The sequence below is a fragment of the Gobio gobio genome (assembly GCF_949357685.1).
Source record: "Gobio gobio genome assembly, chromosome: 12".
NCBI lineage: Eukaryota > Metazoa > Chordata > Actinopteri > Cypriniformes > Gobionidae > Gobio > Gobio gobio.
In genome coordinates, this window is record NC_137105.1 from 17,482,445 (window position 1) to 17,504,691 (window position 22,247).

A 22,247-nucleotide genomic window follows, 5' to 3' on the forward strand; every position below is an offset into this window, starting at 1 on the left:
TGCTTAAAATTCACCATTATATTTGCATATTATGGAGTGAGCCTATAAAATATATAATATTGCGCAATCCGACACAAGCTAAAATTGCATAACGGGCTCTCTGATAAGCTAAACTAGCCCATCCATAAAAACTATGGCGCAAAAAGACAAATACAAATCAGTAGTCCCAAACTGGCCCTTGGGACCTTGAGTGACACAGGACGCTTTTGATGCTCATCGGCGCGTGTCATTTTTTTTCACGCTGTGCCAGAGCACGTTCCCCTTACTGAAGAATGGGCATGGTCACGTACATGACAACGATGCATGCAATTCAAATCAAACAGGACAATTCCTCGAAACTCTCATTATTAATATTAACAAACATTATATTATATAGTGATCGATTAAGCATTGGGTACTAATTATAATGTGTTTATACCCAGCCAGCAGAGTCATGTGGGGCCCATATGGGTGTCACCTGGGCTGTCTAACTGGGGCCCAGCCAGTTTTGTCCTCAGTTTCCATGTAGGCCCCACATGGGCTAGCCCAGATGAACTGAACACTGCTCAGTGTGCACACTACAGGCTGTTAAATGTAACTGAATCAGTGTTGGAGTTAATGAGATAATTAAGTGATTAATAGAGTAAAGACTGAATATTACTGAAGACTCCTGATGATAACAAGCAGAATCACTGAAGGACAGAGAAACACAACAGACTTCAGACACAACTTCACAAAAGCATTATCAGCTTCCCTTTTTACCTATTAGATTGACTTTCTGTTATCTTAGTTTTTATTGATAATTCCCACTGAGCAAAGGTGTACGTTGAAAAGACGTCCACTGAGGAGCCAGAATGAAAGTTTTTATGACGTCTGTTTTTGACGTGTTCTGCACGTCCGATATAGACGTTCATGGAACCTCAAGGTTAAAAACTAGTTCAAATCTGCTCATTGTGGACATATTTTCCATTTGTAATTGCAAAGCAACTCACAGACAGTGTGTGTTTGTCCAGAAATCATGAAAATAAAAGAAACTTAGCTCACACCTTTAGACATTTTAGACAACTTAGCATCTGTAAATCACACATCTTTGGATCGTGAGAGAATCGTGGGATTCAATCCAGGATCTTCTTGCTGTGAGGAGACAGTGTTTCCCCCTGAGACACTGGTGCTGCCCTTAATCACAGACATAAGACACACTTTGACTATTTCTGTCAGACGTCTACAGAAGCTCTAACTGAGAATTAACAGAGCTTTAGATGTTGATGTTTATGGTGAATTTGAAGCCACCATTGTGGTGGGAAGCGTTTGCTTTAGTTGGGCTCTTGGTTCCTGTACTTGAGTTAGCTTTTCTTTGGCTGCTGTAACTGTGTGTGTGAAACACAATAGTTATGGCTGAGAAAGCAAAGATAAAGTGACTTAAGGTGTTGTCAGCTTCTTGTTGATGACTAAATCATCAGAAGTCTAGAATCTGATGTTGTGCTTTTGAGTTTTAGGTTCTTGTTTGGCAAATAATAATTTGTTTATATAGCCTACTATAACCTTGTGAATCCACTGTATTGACAACAATAGCAATAAACAAATCACTCATTATGAAAGATGATTAAACAGCAGCTGCACATTGTTTTGAGAAAATATGTCACATAGTCACACGCAGACATCAAGATTTTGCATATGATTCACAACAATGGTGACTATCAAGCATGAGTTTTGTACTTTGAAGCTACCCATCATGCATTGCAGCATGAAGTTTTTTTTTATGATTGTCACTGTTGTTGTGAATCATATGCAAAATCTTGATGTCTACGTGTGACTATGTGAAATATTTTCTCAAAACAATGTGCACATGCAGTTTTATCATCTTTCAGGATAAGTGATTATTTTATTGCTATTAGTCCCGATACAGTGGATTCACAAGTTATAGTATATAAACAAATTATTATTTGCCAAACATGAACACAAAACTCAAAAGCATAACATAAGATTCTAGACTTCTGATGATTTAGTCATCAACAAGGAGCTGACAACACCTGAAGTTACTTTATCTTTGCTTTCTCAGCCATAACTATTGTGTTTCTCACACACAGTTACAGCAGCCAAAGAAAAGCTAACACAACTACGGGGACCAAGAGCCCAACTAAAGCAAACGCTTCCCACCACAATGGTGACTTCAAATGAAACATAAATATCAACATCTAAAGCTCTGTTAATTCTAAGTAAGAGCTTCTGTAGACGTCTGACAGAAATAGTCAAAGTGTGTCTTATGTCTGTGATTAAGGGCAGCACCAGTGTCTCAGTGGGAAACACTGTCTCCTCACAGCAAGAAGATCCTGGATTGAATCCCACGATTCTCTCACGATCCAAAGATGTGTGAATTACAGATTATAAGTTTTCTAAAGTGTCTAAAGGTGTGAGCTAAGTTTCTTTTATTTTCATGATTTCTGGACAAACACACACTGTCTGTGAGTTGCTTTGCAATTACAAATGGAAAATATTTCCAAAATTTGAACTAGTTTTTAACCCTGAGGTTCCATGAATGTCTATATTGGACGTGCAGAACACGTCAAAAACAGACGTCATAAAAACTTTCATTCTGGCTCCTCAGTGGACGTCTTTTCAACGTACGCCTTTGCTCAGTGGGAATTATCAATAAAAACTAAGATAACAGAAAGTCAATCTAATAGGTAAAAAGGGAAGCTGATAATGCTTTTGTGAAGTTGTGTCTGAAGTCTGTTGTGTTTCTCTGTCCTTCAGTGATTCTGCTTGTTATCATCAGGAGTCTTCAGTAATATTCAGTCATTACTCTATTAATCACTTAATTATCTCATTAACTCCAACACTGATTCAGTTACATTTAACAGCCTGTAGTGTGCACACTGAGCAGTGTTAAGTTCATCTGGGCTAGCCCATGTGGGGCCTACATGGAAACTGAGGACAAAACTGACTGGGCCCCAGTTAGACAGCCCAGGTGACACCCATATGGGCCCCACATGACTCTGCTGGCTGGGTAAAAGCCGCTTCTAAATCGTTTCCCCTAAAAAAGGGTTACTTTTATCCCTAAAAAAAGTTAAACTTCAAACACGCTACACTATGCTACATATGATATCTCTCACATTGATCTGCATTATGATCTCTCTAAGCAAAAGTTCATTTGATTGCACCGTATTTTTCACGCTTCTCTGAAGCTCTGAGACTGTTATCTGTCAACAGTGCCATTGGCCCATCTATCGCAAAACTCTAGCAGTCCTTTAAAGCCTCCAGATGAACGGAGATGTGCTTTTGGCATTAAACCGCATATTCTGAACCGAGTGGAAACTTTTTAAACACGCAATCCAATCGTAGGCTACTTAAACTGTGCGCAGACAAAACTTATCCCTCGAACTGCGCACCGCTATTTTCACGTGACAAAATGTTATGTGCACAACAACAGCTTACCTGTAGTAAACAACCAACAGACTGAGTAATCAACATTTCATCTTACCCTGGGCTTGAGTGCACGCCAAGTCAGAAATCCAGAAGAAAGAAGAAAATCAATCGTTCTTTTTCTTCTATGCAGAGTGCGCTTCAGTCAGACTGTCATTTTAAAGAGGAGAGGAGGAGGAACTGCAGGCTTCCTGTGATGATAAAATCTCATCTTCGTCAGTGTGTGCATTGCTTTTCAGAATACACGTCACTTTATTACTGGGCACTACTAAATGTGTTATATAGGCTATAAAAAAATAACATAATTTTAGGCTAAAGACTGAAAAGGTTACAAAGACCACTCACTGTTAAATTTCGTTTAAAACGCACAGTAAGAAAGAGTGATCGTTTCCCGAGGTAATAGCAGAGATGATGAAGAAAACAGTTTTCTCTGGCTAGCGGACCTGCTGAACACTCGAGTCATGTTTCATTTCTTCCACAAGGGGGCAGTTCTTTACATGCAAATATGAACAGCAACATGTGGTTGCAACAAACAATGATGATATTAAAATGTTTTACATAAAAACCTAAAAATAATAAAATCTTTTGAAAGGCTCATTTAAATTTGCCACATAAAAACGAAAGCGTTGTGTTCGGTTTCATAATGTTTTTGAGAAATGTTTATTAAACATTTTCTACAAAAATAGTTAATGCATTAACGATGATTATTTTATTTTAATGTAATAGTAGAATGTTTTCACGAATGCTTTCGTATTTTCAAGAATTAATAATAAAAGCGTATGCCTTTTTTTAAATGTCCATGGGTTACACCACCTCAAAAAATATTGAAAGGTGTAAATTGATTTATGTATTATTATTGTAGTTTTCATTAACTTAAAAAATATATGATTAGCCTATAAGGCAGGCTACAATCTATTAAAACAGTTTTGTTTTGCTTTTTATTCGTAAGTGACAAAAAAAAAGATAAATTGACAAGACATAAATAAACTACAAGGGCTATTTTATCTTCGACAGCCTTCGGGATATTTGTTTATGACAAACAAATGAGCTGTATCCTCTTCCAGTAGACGCGCGAAACGATGATGACTCAATATCTCTTGCGTCACATTTTGGCTGCTCATATAACTGCACCTCTCTCACTCGAGAGTTAATTCATTCTCTGTGCTGAACTGTCGAGGAAAGACCCAAGATATACCAATACACGCCACTGGAATGAATAGTTTGATATTATTTATTCTTTTGCACCTGGGGTTCATGGTTTGCCAAGGAGGTAAGCCATTTCTTCATTCATATTTTACTTTTTAATTATGCTATAAAAATCCAAGTCAAGCCGTCTAAAATAATCCTTTTTTTTGGTGATGTAGCCAACCCCTGTTGCTCGCAGCCATGTCAGAATCGCGGTGTCTGTACTGAAATGAGCTCGGACTCGTATGAATGTGACTGTACTCGCACTGGATATCACGGTCAAAACTGCACAACACGTAAGTGGAAACTGGATAGACTTATGTAACGTTAAAAGAATAAGCTTCCTGTTGTCTGTCAATACCCAACTAACTTTTTACTTTGGTGTCGTTTTTACAGCCGAGTTTCTCACATGGGTTAAAGTTTCTCTGAAGCCTTCTCCCAACACGGTGCATTACATTCTCACACACTTCAAAAGCTTGTGGAATATTGTCAACAACGTGTCGTTTTTGAGAGATGGCATAATGCGATACGTGCTGACATGTAAGCTATCACTTTTCATTCCTGAATTCATGTATATATATATATATACATATATAAAATAAATTTGACTTTAATTTTTGACATAATTAAGATACTTTTAATTATATATATATATATATATATATATATATATATATATATATATATATATATATATATATATATATATATATATATATATATATATATTAAATTGAAACTGTACCTTTAAAACGTTTCTTTTCCTCCTGATCCAGCACGTGCCCATCAGATTGACAGCCCCCCTATATTCAATGCTAATTATGGTTACAAAAGCTGGGAAGCCTATTCCAATCTCTCCTACTACACTCGGACACTGCCTCCTGTCCCACATGATTGCCCAACACCAATGGGAGTCGCAGGTGAGTCTCTTTCTCCTCAGACCTGTTTTCTCACATTTCTTGCATCACAGTTAGACAGGAAGCTTGCGCACTCAACCTGCCCGCCTGCATGTCTTGGGTGTGTGGACGAGAAAAGCATATATATATATATATATATACAAGATGTTCATATGACAGTATTTCTGTCCATCAATTACAGTCACTGAATCCACTTTTGGCCTGGTGTATATCACTCAGAAATAAAGATGTAAATATACGGTGGACGTCTTTTTCTCATTTGTTGTTCTGTCTTCCCAGGTAAGAAAGAGCTGCCAAATGTGAAGCTGCTGGCTGAGAAACTGCTTCTCAGGAGGAAGTTCATCCCAGACCCTCAACGCACCAGTCTTATGTTCGCTTTCTTTGCCCAACATTTTACTCACCAGTTCTTCAAAACTGACACGAAGAAAGGTCCAGCGTTCACAAAAGCCCTGAATCATGGGGTGCGTTTCTTATACATACTGTATGACCTTTTCAAGTGGCAATTATTAATGGTCCTCTCACATCGACTTCAGTATCTGACTGACTTTGCCTGGTGTCTTTAGGTTGACTTGGGTCACATATATGGACAGGACCTTGAACGCCAACACAAGCTGAGACTTTTCAAGGACGGCAAACTGAGATATAAGGTAAAGAATGTCTCCATCGCTGAATTAACTAAAATAACCTCCTCCAGTTCACTCCTTGACATTTCTCCTGTCTTGTTGCTTGCTAATTTTTCACTTATATCATAACCCTTGTTGTCTTGACTATATTTGTGTACATTGCTTTAACCAGATTGTGGATGGTGAGGTTTATCCTCCGACAGTCAATGAGGTTCAAGTAGACATGCACTACCCTCCTCATATACACGAGTCCCGCCGTTTTGCCGTGGGTCACGAGGCGTTTGGACTGGTTCCCGGACTCATGATGTATGCCACCATCTGGCTGCGTGAACACAACCGAGTGTGTGATATACTAAAGCAGGAGCATCCCGACTGGGATGACGAGAGACTGTTTCAGACCACACGGCTCATCCTTATTGGTAAGCGTCCTGTAGAAATGGAAAGTTCGATTCAGGTCAATATGTAAACTGGACATTTTGCAGGATGTGTTAATGGATGTAATTAGGGCTGGGTATCGATTCAGATGTTCCGCTTTGATTTCGATTCGCAAGCTCTCAAATCGATTCGATTTCGATGAAATTCAATGAATATAGTGAACATAAGTTTATAAGTGGGTAATTAAAAAGAAATGAATAGCCACAAAACTGTATATTAAACTCTTTTTATTTTAGGTACACTTGGGTACATTAAAACAGAACCCATCTTTATATTTCAAATGCTTCACCTCAGCATTACAAACGTCGACAACACACCGGAAGCCGCCATTTAAGCACTGAATGAATGAATGAAAGGCCGCACGCCTCTCGCTCCTTTGTATCATCGCACAAGGCAAATAAGAGGGTGTTATCTAGTGGAGAAGACTAGTAATTAGATTTACATTAATCGTATGTTCAATGTTTGCGGAAATAAATATGGAAAAAAATTGATTTGTGGCCTTTGAGAATCGATTTTGAATCGACCACATTCTAAAAAAAAAGATTAATCGAATAAAAAAAATTTGCCCAGCCCTAGATGTAATCACAGTTGTACCTCAAAATACATTTACAAGAGCTCATATGGTTCTAACGTTTGTTCTGTATTTACAGGTGAGACGATCAAAATCGTGATTGAAGATTATGTCCAGCACCTTAGTGGATACCAATTTAGGCTCAAGTTTGATCCTGAACTTCTCTTCAACGAGCGTTTCCAGTACCAGAACAGGATCGCCTCTGAGTTCAACACCCTTTACCACTGGCATCCCCTTATGCCTGATGAATTTCACATCCAGGATGAAGTCTACAACTACAAGCAGTTTCTCTTTAACACATCTATACTGACAGACCATGGCATCAACGGCTTGGTTGAGTCCTTCACCAAACAGATAGCTGGAAGGGTAAGACAAGAAAAAGAAGTTTGGTTTACCTTATTTTGGATTAGTCTTGTGTTGAAACTGTTGGTGGTGTAGATTTGGCGAATCTTACATTTTCTCTTTTACTCTAGGTGGCTGGAGGGCGTAATGTTGCACCGGCTGTATTACATGTGGCCATGAAGTCAATTGAAGACAGCAGGCAAATGCGCTACCAATCTATCAATGCCTACAGGAAACGCTTCAACATGAAGCCATACAAATCCTTTGAAGATATGACAGGTGAGACTTAATATATTTATATTTATCAGGTCTGAAAATAGATGTTTTCTAATAACGCAGCTATTTTGCGTTCAGCACAGGTAGCTGCTTTAAGTCTTCACAATATTAATGATAGATATTTATTACAGTATCTAGTGTGTGCATTTCTACACACACGCAAACACAAAATTGCATATAAACTTTGCCTTAGCCCAGCTGTATTTTACAAGCATACTACCCTGCAGATACTATAAAATCAGTGGTATTTCAGTCGACAGTTCGAGTTGACTGAACTTGTTTTATGTTTTAGGAGAAAAGGAAATGGCTGCTGAACTTGAAGAGATGTACGGACATGTGGACGCTGTCGAGCTTTATACTGGTCTGCTGGTTGAGAAGCCCAGGCTCAATGCCATCTTCGGGGAGACCATGGTAGAGATGGGTGCCCCCTACTCCCTTAAAGGACTTCTGGGAAACCCCATCTGTTCCCCCGAGTACTGGAAACCAAGCACATTTGGTGGCAAAGTGGGCTTTGAGATTGTCAACTCTGCCTCTCTGCAGAATTTGGTTTGCAATAATGTAAAAGGTTCCTGCCCTATGGCGTCCTTCTATGTGCCTAATGTAAAAGATTCGGTACCGACCACTATTAATGCAAGTACTTCCCACGGGGATCAAAGCGTCAACCCAACAGTTTTACTGAAAGAACGGACATCTGAGCTCTGATAGATGTATTTTGTTATAAGAAAATTCAATTATTTATTTATTTATAGGATATTTATTTTATTTATTGTATTGAGAACATTGTCTTTTAATTCCTATTTTTGTATTTTTTATGAATAGTTTTGTACAAAATTGATGTTATATATTTAACTATTTATTATGTACATTGTATGTATTGTACAAATGTTTACATTAGACCTCAGATTTCAGAACTGCTATAATGCTGATTAGCTTATTCTGTCATGATTTTACTTGAATCCAATTTCTAGTCGTTTACGTTTAACTTGTGTTGTTTGTTTACTGTCTGCCTTTTTCTTCCTGTTTCTCTCAATTTCCATAATGAAACATCTCAAGATCTCAGAATACTAACTAAACAAAAAACTTTATTTCTAACAAAATGTCTCACACACTGTTTTTGTCTTTTTAAACACTTGTTCAATCTAAAAAAGTATGAAAATTTGACTATGATTAAATACATCACAATAAATCTTATATTATTACCTTGTGTTCTGTGATTTCTTAAAAATGCCACATTGTTCAAACGATTTGTAATAACGTTTTGCAACAAGATAATTTTTTGTATAAATTATTAGCACAAGGTTTATCTGAGCAATTTATATATAATTGCGAACTTTGAGAGGGATGAACAGAATTGCAAAACACCACCGCATTCTAGATAATGTGCAGATGTGGTTATGACCGGAGGAAGGCTGGCTTAAATAGGCTACATGCAGTGATTCCAGAACTAGAGTTGTTCAGCATGCTCAGATAAGAAGGGATGATGTTAGAACACAAATCTGAATGAACGTTCTGTCACTGTGTGATGTGGTCAATAAAAATTTATTATCGTTCAACAGACATAGATTGTGTTATTGACGAGCTTCGTTGAACAGAGATGGATAAATTGCTGAGCTGGGGTCTGTTTCCCGAAGCCAACCTATGTCGTCGCAAATGCATGGGCGTAGATTACGCGGGGCACCTTTAATAAAACGTAAATTCGTCCCCCGCACTTTACCGAGTCTCACCGGTCCAAGTCGACCCGCTCTGTGGGGGATTCGAACCGGCGTCTAGTTGTACCGCTCTTACTGGCCTACGTCTGTTACACGGGCAAGTTTGTTTACGTAGAAGCCAATGTGAATAAATCTAGATCTACATGACCTGTCATTTTATTCGTATCCAAAAACAAGGCGCTCTGAACACCATGGAGTGCTAACACTCTCGTGCAACACTCCAATTCATACTCGAAGCCGGAGGGCGCCCTCTCACAGAAAGTCCAAAACGGATTCGTAGAAGTAATCACGTTCCAAAGGCATTCACAGCGCTGAACCAGCAGCTAAATAAAGAGAATTATGACTGATGAAACGCGACGACAAACACATGATTTCGACATTATATGGTTCATGTGTGTTTTTCAAGCCATCTCAAGGTATTTATTGACAATAAAGTATATGAATAATGCAGTGCTAACTGACATCCTTTTTAATGTTTAGTATCTTCTGCTCACCAAGGCTGCATTTATTATATAAAACAGCTGTTTACTATGTAACTGAGCTAGTAAACGTGTAATTTATTCCCGTGATCAAAGCTGAATTTTCAGCATCATTACACCAGTCTTCAGTGTCATATGATCCTTCAGAAATCATTCTAATATGAGGATTTGCTGCTCAAGAAACATTTATGATTATTATAAATGTTGAAAACAGTTGTGCTGCTTAAAAATGTTGTGGAAACCATGATGCATTTTATTTTTCAGGATTCTTTGATGAATAGAAAGTTAAATTAACTGCATTTATTTGCATTAAATAAAGCACTTATTAAATATAAATCTTTATTTACATTATAAATATTACTTGTGATCAATTTAATGCATGTTTAATTAATAAAAGTATGAATTTCTCTCTTTTTTAATCTTACCACAAAAGTTTGAATACTATCATGGTTTCCACAAAAATTAAGCAGCAGTGTTTTCAGCAGTGAATTGAAAACCGATTGAATTTGAAAATCAAGGTAAATTGTACTTAATTTGTCTTCCGGGAAACATGCCAGTATCTTCTGTTGCTTCTGAAGGGCAGTACTAAATGAATAATGAAAAAAATATTATATTTAAACAAAATAAGAAAAATTTGGACATCTTTTCACAGATTCTGCAAGCGGTTCACATACTTTTTCATGCCACTGTAGATCATAGAAATCAAAATTTTCTCAAGGGGCCATACCCCCGAAACGTATATAATAAACAGCCAATATCCACTCTAAAACATGCTGGGTTAAAAATAACTCAAGTTGGGTTGAAAATGGACTAACCCAGCAATTGGGTTGTTTTAAACCAGCTGTTGGGTTAAATGTTTGCTTAAAACAACCCAATTGCTGGGTTAGTCCATTTTCAACCCAACTTGGGTTATTTTTAACCCAGCATTTTTTAGAGTGTCCTAATATGCATATTAATAAGCCACTTGTTAATAGAGAATTGGACCCTAAACTAAAGTCTTACCAATTTTTTTTTTCATACACTCACTGGGGGCTGAGCCCCCCTAAAATGAAAATCCTAGAATCGCCCCTGAGTAAAGCTTTTGACGAGAAGCATCCGATTAAGCCCCATAATTGTGAAAGTGATTATGACTTTGCATTTGTGCTTCTGGTCATCAATGACCCTGCGGGGGCTCTGATTTTCCAAAGCTTTACTGTATGAGCTCCAACTAGCTCACTTCTGTGGGCAGACTAAGGACAATCTCCCATTCTCTGTGATAAATTGGCATGAAATAGGCACCGCGGGCCAGAAGGGAAGATTGTGGAGCGCATGTTTCCATTGCCTCAGTACAGACTGTCTCCTCAGCGATTGATAGTGTATGCAGGTTTTTTTCACCGGCAAGGGGACGTGCCGCCAGGAAAGCCTGTGTGAGGCTCGAGAGGAGATACGTGCCATTTGACAAGTGATGAAAATGAGGGGCAGTTGGACTCAGTCCCTGGTCACTTCCCAGTGTGAGAACTTGGCAGAGAGAAATAGAATCAGAATCAGAGGAAGAAGCACTTTTAAACAGTCATTTTAACATGAAATACAATTATCTTTTTTAACTGACAACAATTTTGGTGTAGAAATAATGTTTACTCAGAAATTGTTAGTAAATTTCACAATTACAAAGAAACAGCAAGTAACAAATTGAATAAGCATGAAATGGTGAAGAAGACTGAAACAGATTATTGTAGTATACAAGAAAATACAGTTTTAACATACTACAATAATCTTTGTTTAATTGTATTATTAGGGCCCAAGCCCTGAAAGGGCGCAGAGCCCTATTGTTCTTCCTCTGTTTCTTATTAGGGCCCAAGCCCTGAAAGGGCGCAGAGCCCTATTGTTCTTCCTCAGATTATTCTTTGTTTTTAGGGCTCAAGCCTGAAAGGGCGCAGAGCCCTATTGTTTTCCTTAGGATTATTATTAGGGCCCAAGCCCAAAGGGCGCAGAGCCCTATTGTTCCCCTAAGGATTATTCTTTGTTTTTTTTTTTATTTTTTTTTTCGACTTCTCGGGTACTTTTGGGGCACTTAACATGCTCGAAAACTCTTGAAACTTCGCACAGGCGTCGGAATGCGCGGCCATCAGAGCCGGGCTGAAGCTGGTACCCGGGCGTGGCAGGGGGGCTCGACAGCGCCCCCTAAAGTGGGGTCTGAAAACTTGGTCCATATATCAAACACACTTGCACGTACATGTATGAAACTCGGTACACATATAGACCTCATCGGGCCAAACAACTTTCGTGCTCTAAGTTATGCGTCAGCCCTACAGGAAGTGAGCTATTATGGGTTGTTCGGAAAACGCATGCTCTGGAATTTAATATACTCCTCCGAGGCCATTGTTTCGATCATTGCCAAACTCGGTCAGCATCAAGTGAACATATCCAGGATGCTAAATTGCGAGCGGATTTTTGATATCTCAAATGGTTTGGCCGTGGCGAAGCAACGAATTTATGGCGAGAAAAGGGAAACAGGAAGTGTATTTTAACTTTTGCAAACATGGACTGATTTGGATGAAACTTCAGCTGTGTGTTCGTTGTAAGAAGCCGATCACATGGATATGACTTTTGTGAGTCAAAGTTATAGCGCCACCAACTGGCAGCAGGAAGTGTGTCACTTTCAAAAATGCTTTGAATCACCATTTTATTTTGACCCGATTTATTTCAAACTTCATCAGTATAATGTGAAAACATGACAGATAGAGACTTATGAAATGGATTCCTGAAATTTCAAATACTGTTGCCATGGCAACGTGTCAAAGTTTAATAATGTTTTGGCTGTTCTGAGGCTCTTAGCATGCTTGAAATTGCTTGAAACTGCTTGAAACTCAACACACACATCAGAGATGTCAGTCAGTACACATGGACAAAGCCTCAGAAACGGGCGGGGATGAGGGGCTCTCTAGCGCCACCTTTTGACAAAAGTGGGGGGGTTAGTTTTATCTTCAGTCACCAAACTCGGTACATATATTGTTCTCTTCGAGCCGGACAACTTTCTAATTTACAGTCATTAGCTCCGACCAACAGGAAGTCAGATATTTTGGTTTGAAGATGAATATTTATGTAATTCAGGGTCTGAGTTTTTACGTTCTCCTCGTAGGCGATTTATTCAATCTCCACCAAACTCGGTCAACATGAAACAAAGATACGGAAGATGCTAAAATGCGAACGAATATTGGATATCTCAAACGGTGTTGCCATGCCGAGGGATTAAATAAGGACAAAAAAAGGGGAACAGAAATTGTCTCATATCTTGTAAAATAATATTTTGATTTAAATTAAATTAAGATTGTATGTTTGGTAATTGAACTTAGATTAATTTAAAATGACTGTACTATTTTTCAGATGAATATATATATATTTTATAAATATTTATTTGTATAATGTATTGTGCCCGTGTGTGCTGCCCTTCCCTCAATGAACACAAGATGGCAGCATTGTGTTAGTTTTGAAGCAGGATAAAAAAAAAAAACTTGTTTCTCTCTCTCTCTCTCTCTCTCTCTCTCTCTCTCTCTCTGTGTGTGTGTGTGTGTGTGTGTGTGTGTGTGTGTGTGTGTGTGTGTGTGTGTGTGTGTGTGTGTGTGTGTGTGTGTGTGTGTGTGTGTGTGTGTGTGTGTGTGTGTGTGTGTGTGTGTGTGTGTTTCTGTGATTTCTGAGGACATACATTTGTAGACATTTCATGTGTCCCCGTACATATATTGTTCTCTTCGAGCCGGACAACTTTCTAATTTAACTAATCTAATTTAACTAATTTAAAACTTTCTAATTTTAAATAAAAACGTCATGTGCTGTGTTTGCCAAGATCACGTATGATGCATATGCAGGGTATATGCAGGAATCCTGAAGTAAATTTTAATACCTTTTTAAGACTTTTTTAAGACCTTCTCAAAATATTTAAAGACCTCATCGGCGATGAGAACTACTGTTGAGCAATAAAATAAAAATATATAATCATAAGCTATAACAAAAATATATATTAAATTAGGTGAGTGGATAGTTAAAAAAAATTGCAATTACAAAAAGTAATTCTTGAAAAAACATCTCTGGACTAATTATCTTATCACCTGACAGCCGTGATTTCATGTACTCATTCAGACAGAACTCTTTTTTAAAACAGAGGAGTGTGAGTGTGTTTTCTATACATGTGCTTTAAGGTCATGTGCTGTGTTTGCAAAGATCACTTTTGACACATTTGTCTTTAAATTCATTATTTACTGGCATAGTTCAAATTTATTTTAAAACAAAATTCACATTGTTTTCTACAAGTGTCTGTTTATAAGTGTCTTTTTTTCACAGAAAGTTTTTGTCTGTGTGTGTGTCAGTGTCCTGTCTCTGTGTGTGTGTGTGTGTGTGTGTGTGTGTGTGTGTGTGTGTGTGTGTGTGTGTGTGTGTGTGTGTGTGTGTCAGTGTCCTGTCTGTGTGGATGCGTCTCATGTAAGCTAATCAAGGGACACTGACACACACACACACACACACACACACACACACACACTCGACGCATAGATAGACACGCGTTAGTTTCCTGCTCACATCGAGTTCTCTTTTGCTCTTGAACAAACAATAACACAGAGGATTTTGAGTATTCTCATATTAGAGTCTTAAATTAGTTAAATAACGTCTTAAATGAACTTAAAGAGTTGTGAGGAAATGAGATGCGCGGGACAGCGCGTGAGACCCGCGGCTGTTCTTAAAGTGACAGTAGCACTGATGATGCCTGTCATTAATGTTCATCAAAGAACAACGGGAACAGAGAAAATTGTAGCTTTAATGATGATTCATCTATATTTGATTTATTATTTATGCAGTTAAGGAAGGTTTGATAACTATTACATTTCTGTATAACAGGTAAGGCCATGGGTAAATATAACATTTATTATTTTGGGTTTATGTAAAGATTGTTTTAAGTTCACTTAAATTAAAAGTTGTTTTTTAAAGCCTAATAAATGTTGAAATTGGGAGCTTTCAGTTATACTGTAATGTAACGTCATTAATGTTTCATAGAGAATTTAGTATCAGTGATACTGGCCTTCATTCATAAAAAATGACAACACAACACATATTTGCAATATGCTGTCTTTAAATTGTTTCTAAATTAATTTGGAGAGTAACTGAAATTATTACAATATCAAAATATTAAAAACTTAAAATATTAAAAACTTGCGATTAATCGCGATTAATTACAGAAAAAAATGTGATTAATTAGTTAATTTTTTTGTTAACGATGCCCAGCACTAATATATATATTATAAATATTTCTTTGAATAATCTATTGTGCCTGTGTGTGCTGCCCTTCTCTCAATGAACAAAAGATGGCAGCATTGTGTTAGTTTTGAAACAGGATATAAAAAACATTCCATGTCTTTCTTTCTGCCACTCTCTCTTAGGCTTTCACAAATAACTATCACTTGAAATAAAAACGTCATGTGCTGTGTTTGCCAAGATCACGTATGATGCAGATGTCTTTTAATGAATAATTTACTGATATAATTTAAATGTATTAAAAGTAAATTTCACATGGTTTTCTAAAAGTGGCTGTTTATAATAAACTTCCATAAAATGTAGACACGTATCTTACTCTTACCTGACACTGATATATCCCGGATGCATGTCATTGTGCTTTCGTTCTTAAAGGGGCAGCAGCTTAATAAACTGTCGTCTCATAATTTAAATCAAACAACAAAAGACTAGAGAAGACCTTCTGCGTTTTTAAGAATCAAGTGATATTAATGCATAGAATATCATACAGTGAAGACTAAACAGTATTATTCTGTAGTATTTCTTAATAAAATATCTATAAAATAAAATACCTATATTGTGATATTATTGTGAAATAAAATTTGTCATGTATGTAGCCGGGCTGAAGCTGGTACCCGGGCGTGGCAGGGGGGCTCGACAGCGCCCCCTAAAGTGGGGTCTGAAAACTTGGTCCATATATCAAACACACTTGCACGTACATGTATGAAACTCGGTACACATATAGACCTCATCGGGCCAAACAACTTTCGTGCTCTAAGTTATGCGTCAGCCCTACAGGAAGTGAGCTATTATGGGTTGTTCGGAAAACGCATGCTCTGGAATTTAATATACTCCTCCGAGGCCATTGTTTCGATCATTGCCAAACTCGGTCAGCATGAAGAGAACATATCCAGGATGCTAAATTGCGAGCGGATTTTTGATATCTCAAATGGTTTGGCCGTGGCGAAGCAACGAATTTATGGCGAGAAAAGGGAAACAGGAAGTGTATTTTAACTTTTGCAAACATGGACTGATTTGGATGAAACTTCAGCTGTGTGTTCGTTGTAAGAAGCCGATCACATGGATATGACTTTTGTGAGTCAAAGTTATAGCGCCACCAACTGGCAGCAGGAAGTGTGTCACTTTCAAAAATGCTTTGAATCACCATTTTATTTTGACCCGATTTATTTCAAACTTCATCAGTATAATGTGAAAACATGACAGATAGAGACTTATGAAATGGATTCCTGAAATTTCAAATACTGTTGCCATGGCAACGTGTCAAAGTTTAATAATGTTTTGGCTGTTCTGAGGCTCTTAGCATGCTTGAAATTGCTTGAAACTGCTTGAAACTCAACACACACATCAGAGATGTCAGTCAGTACACATGGACAAAGCCTCAGAAACGGGCGGGGATGAGGGGCTCTCTAGCGCCACCTTTTGACAAAAGTGGGGGGGTTAGTTTTATCTTCAGTCACCAAACTCGGTACATATATTGTTCTCTTCGAGCCGGACAACTTTCTAATTTACAGTCATTAGCTCCGACCAACAGGAAGTCAGATATTTTGGTTTGAAGATGAATATTTATGTAATTCAGGGTCTGAGTTTTTACGTTCTCCTCGTAGGCGATTTATTCAATCTCCACCAAACTCGGTCAACATGAAACAAAGATACGGAAGATGCTAAAATGCGAACGAATATTGGATATCTCAAACGGTGTTGCCATGCCGAGGGATTAAATAAGGACAAAAAAAGGGGAACAGAAATTGTCTCATATCTTGTAAAATAATATTTTGATTTAAATTAAATTAAGATTGTATGTTTGGTAATTGAACTTAGATTAATTTAAAATGACTGTACTATTTTTCAGATGAATATATATATATTTTATAAATATTTATTTGTATAATGTATTGTGCCCGTGTGTGCTGCCCTTCCCTCAATGAACACAAGATGGCAGCATTGTGTTAGTTTTGAAGCAGGATAAAAAAAAAAAACTTGTTTCTCTCTCTCTCTCTCTCTCTCTCTCTCTCTCTCTCTCTGTGTGTGTGTGTGTGTGTGTGTGTGTGTGTGTGTGTGTGTGTGTGTGTGTGTGTGTGTGTGTGTGTGTGTGTGTGTGTGTGTGTGTGTGTGTGTGTGTGTGTGTGTGTGTGTGTGTGTGTGTGTGTGTGTGTGTGTGTTTCTGTGATTTCTGAGGACATACATTTGTAGACATTTCATGTGTCCCCGTACATATATTGTTCTCTTCGAGCCGGACAACTTTCTAATTTAACTAATCTAATTTAACTAATTTAAAACTTTCTAATTTTAAATAAAAACGTCATGTGCTGTGTTTGCCAAGATCACGTATGATGCATATGCAGGGTATATGCAGGAATCCTGAAGTAAATTTTAATACCTTTTTAAGACTTTTTTAAGACCTTCTCAAAATATTTAAAGACCTCATCGGCGATGAGAACTACTGTTGAGCAATAAAATAAAAATATATAATCATAAGCTATAACAAAAATATATATTAAATTAGGTGAGTGGATAGTTAAAAAAAATTGCAATTACAAAAAGTAATTCTTGAAAAAACATCTCTGGACTAATTATCTTATCACCTGACAGCCGTGATTTCATGTACTCATTCAGACAGAACTCTTTTTTAAAACAGAGGAGTGTGAGTGTGTTTTCTATACATGTGCTTTAAGGTCATGTGCTGTGTTTGCAAAGATCACTTTTGACACATTTGTCTTTAAATTCATTATTTACTGGCATAGTTCAAATTTATTTTAAAACAAAATTCACATTGTTTTCTACAAGTGTCTGTTTATAAGTGTCTTTTTTTCACAGAAAGTTTTTGTCTGTGTGTGTGTCAGTGTCCTGTCTCTGTGTGTGTGTGTGTGTGTGTGTGTGTGTGTGTGTGTGTGTGTGTGTGTGTGTGTGTGTGTGTGTGTGTGTGTGTCAGTGTCCTGTCTGTGTGGATGCGTCTCATGTAAGCTAATCAAGGGACACTGACACACACACACACACACACACACACACACACACACTCGACGCATAGATAGACACGCGTTAGTTTCCTGCTCACATCGAGTTCTCTTTTGCTCTTGAACAAACAATAACACAGAGGATTTTGAGTATTCTCATATTAGAGTCTTAAATTAGTTAAATAACGTCTTAAATGAACTTAAAGAGTTGTGAGGAAATGAGATGCGCGGGACAGCGCGTGAGACCCGCGGCTGTTCTTAAAGTGACAGTAGCACTGATGATGCCTGTCATTAATGTTCATCAAAGAACAACGGGAACAGAGAAAATTGTAGCTTTAATGATGATTCATCTATATTTGATTTATTATTTATGCAGTTAAGGAAGGTTTGATAACTATTACATTTCTGTATAACAGGTAAGGCCATGGGTAAATATAACATTTATTATTTTGGGTTTATGTAAAGATTGTTTTAAGTTCACTTAAATTAAAAGTTGTTTTTTAAAGCCTAATAAATGTTGAAATTGGGAGCTTTCAGTTATACTGTAATGTAACGTCATTAATGTTTCATAGAGAATTTAGTATCAGTGATACTGGCCTTCATTCATAAAAAATGACAACACAACACATATTTGCAATATGCTGTCTTTAAATTGTTTCTAAATTAATTTGGAGAGTAACTGAAATTATTACAATATCAAAATATTAAAAACTTAAAATATTAAAAACTTGCGATTAATCGCGATTAATTACAGAAAAAAATGTGATTAATTAGTTAATTTTTTTGTTAACGATGCCCAGCACTAATATATATATTATAAATATTTCTTTGAATAATCTATTGTGCCTGTGTGTGCTGCCCTTCTCTCAATGAACAAAAGATGGCAGCATTGTGTTAGTTTTGAAACAGGATATAAAAAACATTCCATGTCTTTCTTTCTGCCACTCTCTCTTAGGCTTTCACAAATAACTATCACTTGAAATAAAAACGTCATGTGCTGTGTTTGCCAAGATCACGTATGATGCAGATGTCTTTTAATGAATAATTTACTGATATAATTTAAATGTATTAAAAGTAAATTTCACATGGTTTTCTAAAAGTGGCTGTTTATAATAAACTTCCATAAAATGTAGACACGTATCTTACTCTTACCTGACACTGATATTAAAATCATCTTTGCATTTTACTGTGATTTGGCTCAATTTATAAATTTTTTTATAAAAAAATTTTTATTGGACCACCCATATTGAAATGAAAGCACGCTTTATGGTGCATAAGATTGGTGCACAAACGGTAGCTAAGGTAGGTCAAAAACACATGAAGAGAAATGTTAGGATAATACAACATCAGCATTTGAATGGTATTGTGAACTCATTCCAATTTGACCTTTGACATCATCTGACATGAAATTAATTTAAATTTAATTGATCTCATAGATGTGGCTGTTGTGGTTCGTTGTCATAGCAGCACCAACTGCTGCAGTTAATGTGGTGAATTCAGATGACTTTGACATAGTCCTTTTAGTTTTTCCAATTTTAAATGCCTATTGCCTGCTGTGCACAGTTAAGCTGATGCCACCGGCGTGGCGGTGCCACCGGCTTGGGCCCGTCATCGCTGCTCGCAGCTTTAATTATTATTATTTTTCTTATCGACTATTCGGGCACTTTTGGGGCCCTTACCATGCTCGAAAACTCTTGAAACTTTGCAGATACATCGGAATCTGTGGCCATCAGAGCCGGGCTGAAGCTGGTACCCGGGCGTGGTAGGGGAGCTCAACAGCGCCCCCTACGAAAAAATTGGTCCATATATCAAACACACTTGCACGTACATGTATGAAACTCGGTACACATATAGATCTCATCAGGCTGAACAACTTTCGTGCTCTAAGTTATGCGTCAGCCCAACAGGAAGTGAGCTATTATGGGTTGTTCGGAAAACGCATGCTCTGGAATTTAATATACTCCTCCGAGGCCATTGTTTCGATCGGCACCAAACTCGGTCAGCATTAAGACAAGATATTCAGGATGCTAAATTGCGAGCGGATTTTTGATATCTCAATCGGTTTGGCCGTGGCGAAGCAACGAATTTATGGCGAGAAAAGGGAAACAGGAAGTGTGTTATAACTTGTGCAAACATTGACTGATTTGGATGAAACTTCAGCTGTGTGTTTGTTGTAGGAAGCCGATCGCAAGGATATGACGTTTGTGAGTCAAAGTTATAGCGCCACCAACTGGCAGCAGGAAGTGTGTCACTTTTTTAAAAAAATGCTTTAAATCACTGTCTTATTTTGACTCGATTGACTTCAAACTTCATCAGTATAATGTGAAAACATGGCAGATATAGACATATGAATGGATTTCTGAAATTTCCAATACTGTTGCAATGGCAACGTGTCAAAGTTTAATAATGTTTTTGGCTGTTTGTGTGCCCTCCCCTCTATAACCAAAAGGTGGCAGTGTTGTATTATTTTTGAAACTCCCTTTCTCTCTCTCTCTGTGCTTGTTTTTTTATTTATGAGGACACAAATGTGTATGATGACATGGGTATTACACTGGTATTACAACGTAGTGGTTAATGTGGACATGAACTATGACACTATATCACTACTAATACAGGACTAATTTTCTAAATGACATTTGAGTTCCAAATTCTTATCACCTGACAGCCGTGATTTCATGTACTCATTCAGACAGAACTCTTTTTTAAAACAGAGTGTGAGTGTGTTTTCTATACATGTGCTTTACAGAAGGTCATGTGCTGTGTTTGCAAAGATCACTTTTTACACATTTGTCTTTAAATTCATTATTTACTGACATAGTTCAAATTTATTTTAAAACAAAATTCACATTATTTTCTACAAGTGTCTGTTTATAAGTGTCTTTTTTTCACAGAAAGTTTTTGTTTGAACGTGAATATTTGTATAATTCAGGGTCTGAGTTTTTACGTTCTCCTCGTAGGTGATTTATTCAATCTCCACCAAACTCGGTCAACGTGAAACGGAAGCTTAACGCATTAAAAATATTTAACGCAAATAACACAGCGTCCGTTTTTATATCCATTTTTGCTTAGCGTTACATGATCACGCTCCTATTCATGTAAATGCTTCCAAGCGCGACAAGACACAAGAGAGCGCGCTGTATGTCAGTGTCCTGTCTGTGTGTGTGTGTGTGTGTGTGTGTGTGTGTCAGTGTCCTGTCTGTGTGTGTGTGTGTGTGTGTGTGTGTGTGTGTGTGTGTGTGTGTGTGTCAGTGTCCTGTCTGTGTGGATGCTTCTCATGTCAGCTAATCAAGGGACACTGACACTGACACACGTACACACACACACACACACACACACACACACACACACACACACACACACACACACTCGATGCATAGATAGACTCGCGTCAGTTTCCTGCTCACATCGAGTTCTCTTTTGCTCTTGAACAAACAATAACACAGAGGATTTTGAGTATTCTCATATTAGAGTCTTAAATTAGTTAAATAACGTCTTAAATGAACTTTAAAGAGTTGTGAGGAAATGAGATGCGCGGGACCGCGCGTGAGACCCGCGGCTGTTCTTAAAGTGACAGTAGCACTGATGATGCCTGTCATTAATGTTCATCAAAGAACAACGGGAACAGAGAAAATTGTAGCTTTAATGATGATTCATCTATATTTCATTTATTATTTATGCAGTTAAGGAAGGTTTGATAACTATTACATTTCTGTATAACAGGGAAGGCCATGGGTAAATATAACATTTATTATTTTGGGTTTATGTAAAGATTTTTTTAAGTTCACTTAAATTAAAAGTTGTTTTTTAAAGCCTAATAAATGTTGAAATTGGGAGCTTTCAGTTATACTGTAATGTAACGTCATTAATGTTTCTGGCCTTCATTCATAAAAAATGACAATACAACACATATTTACAATATGCTGTCTTTTCTGGACTGTATAAAGCTTACTTAAGCCATATACAGACTATGTCTGCTAGAATACTCATCAATATGTTGACATACTTTTTGCGTGAGTTTGTCCGTTCAAGAGCAAGACTTGAAAGAGAACTCAATATTTGCGCGCTGAGAGACGTGTGCGCGCT

At 37.4% G+C, this 22,247-nt stretch overlaps 2 protein-coding genes across 2 annotated transcripts in view; one reads left to right on the forward strand and one right to left on the reverse strand.

Annotated features, from left to right (window-relative positions):
- The window catches only part of pla2g4ab (phospholipase A2, group IVAb (cytosolic, calcium-dependent)), a 26,045-nt gene extending 20,575 nt beyond the window's left edge, over positions 1-5,470 (reverse strand). Inside the window, exons 1-2 of the mRNA XM_079831875.1 lie at positions 5,333-5,470; positions 3,461-3,593 (exon numbers count right to left, since the gene is read on the reverse strand). The gene's annotated coding sequence lies outside the window, so the exon portion shown is untranslated. The remainder of the gene's footprint in view (positions 1-3,460; positions 3,594-5,332) is intronic.
- Positions 4,553-8,949, forward strand: ptgs2b (prostaglandin-endoperoxide synthase 2b). The gene is made up of 10 exons (XM_079831877.1): positions 4,553-4,672; positions 4,767-4,883; positions 4,984-5,127; positions 5,364-5,507; positions 5,784-5,965; positions 6,068-6,151; positions 6,300-6,546; positions 7,213-7,499; positions 7,607-7,754; positions 8,044-8,949. The coding sequence occupies exons 1-10, from the start codon at positions 4,615-4,617 to the stop codon at positions 8,451-8,453; spliced, it is 1,821 nt and encodes a 606-aa protein (XP_079688003.1). The 5' UTR covers positions 4,553-4,614; the 3' UTR covers positions 8,454-8,949.
- Positions 8,950-22,247: the final 13,298 nt, after the last annotated feature.

Bases quoted from the DNA above. Each gene is read 5' to 3' on its own strand.
- ptgs2b (XM_079831877.1), top strand. From the start codon at position 4,615: ATGAATAGTTTGATATTATTTATTCTTTTGCACCTGGGGTTCATGGTT. The intron at 4,884-4,983 runs GTAAGTGGAAAC...TCGTTTTTACAG, and splicing joins CGGTCAAAACTGCACAACAC to CCGAGTTTCTCACATGGGTT. The intron at 7,500-7,606 runs GTAAGACAAGAA...CTTTTACTCTAG, and splicing joins CCAAACAGATAGCTGGAAGG to GTGGCTGGAGGGCGTAATGT.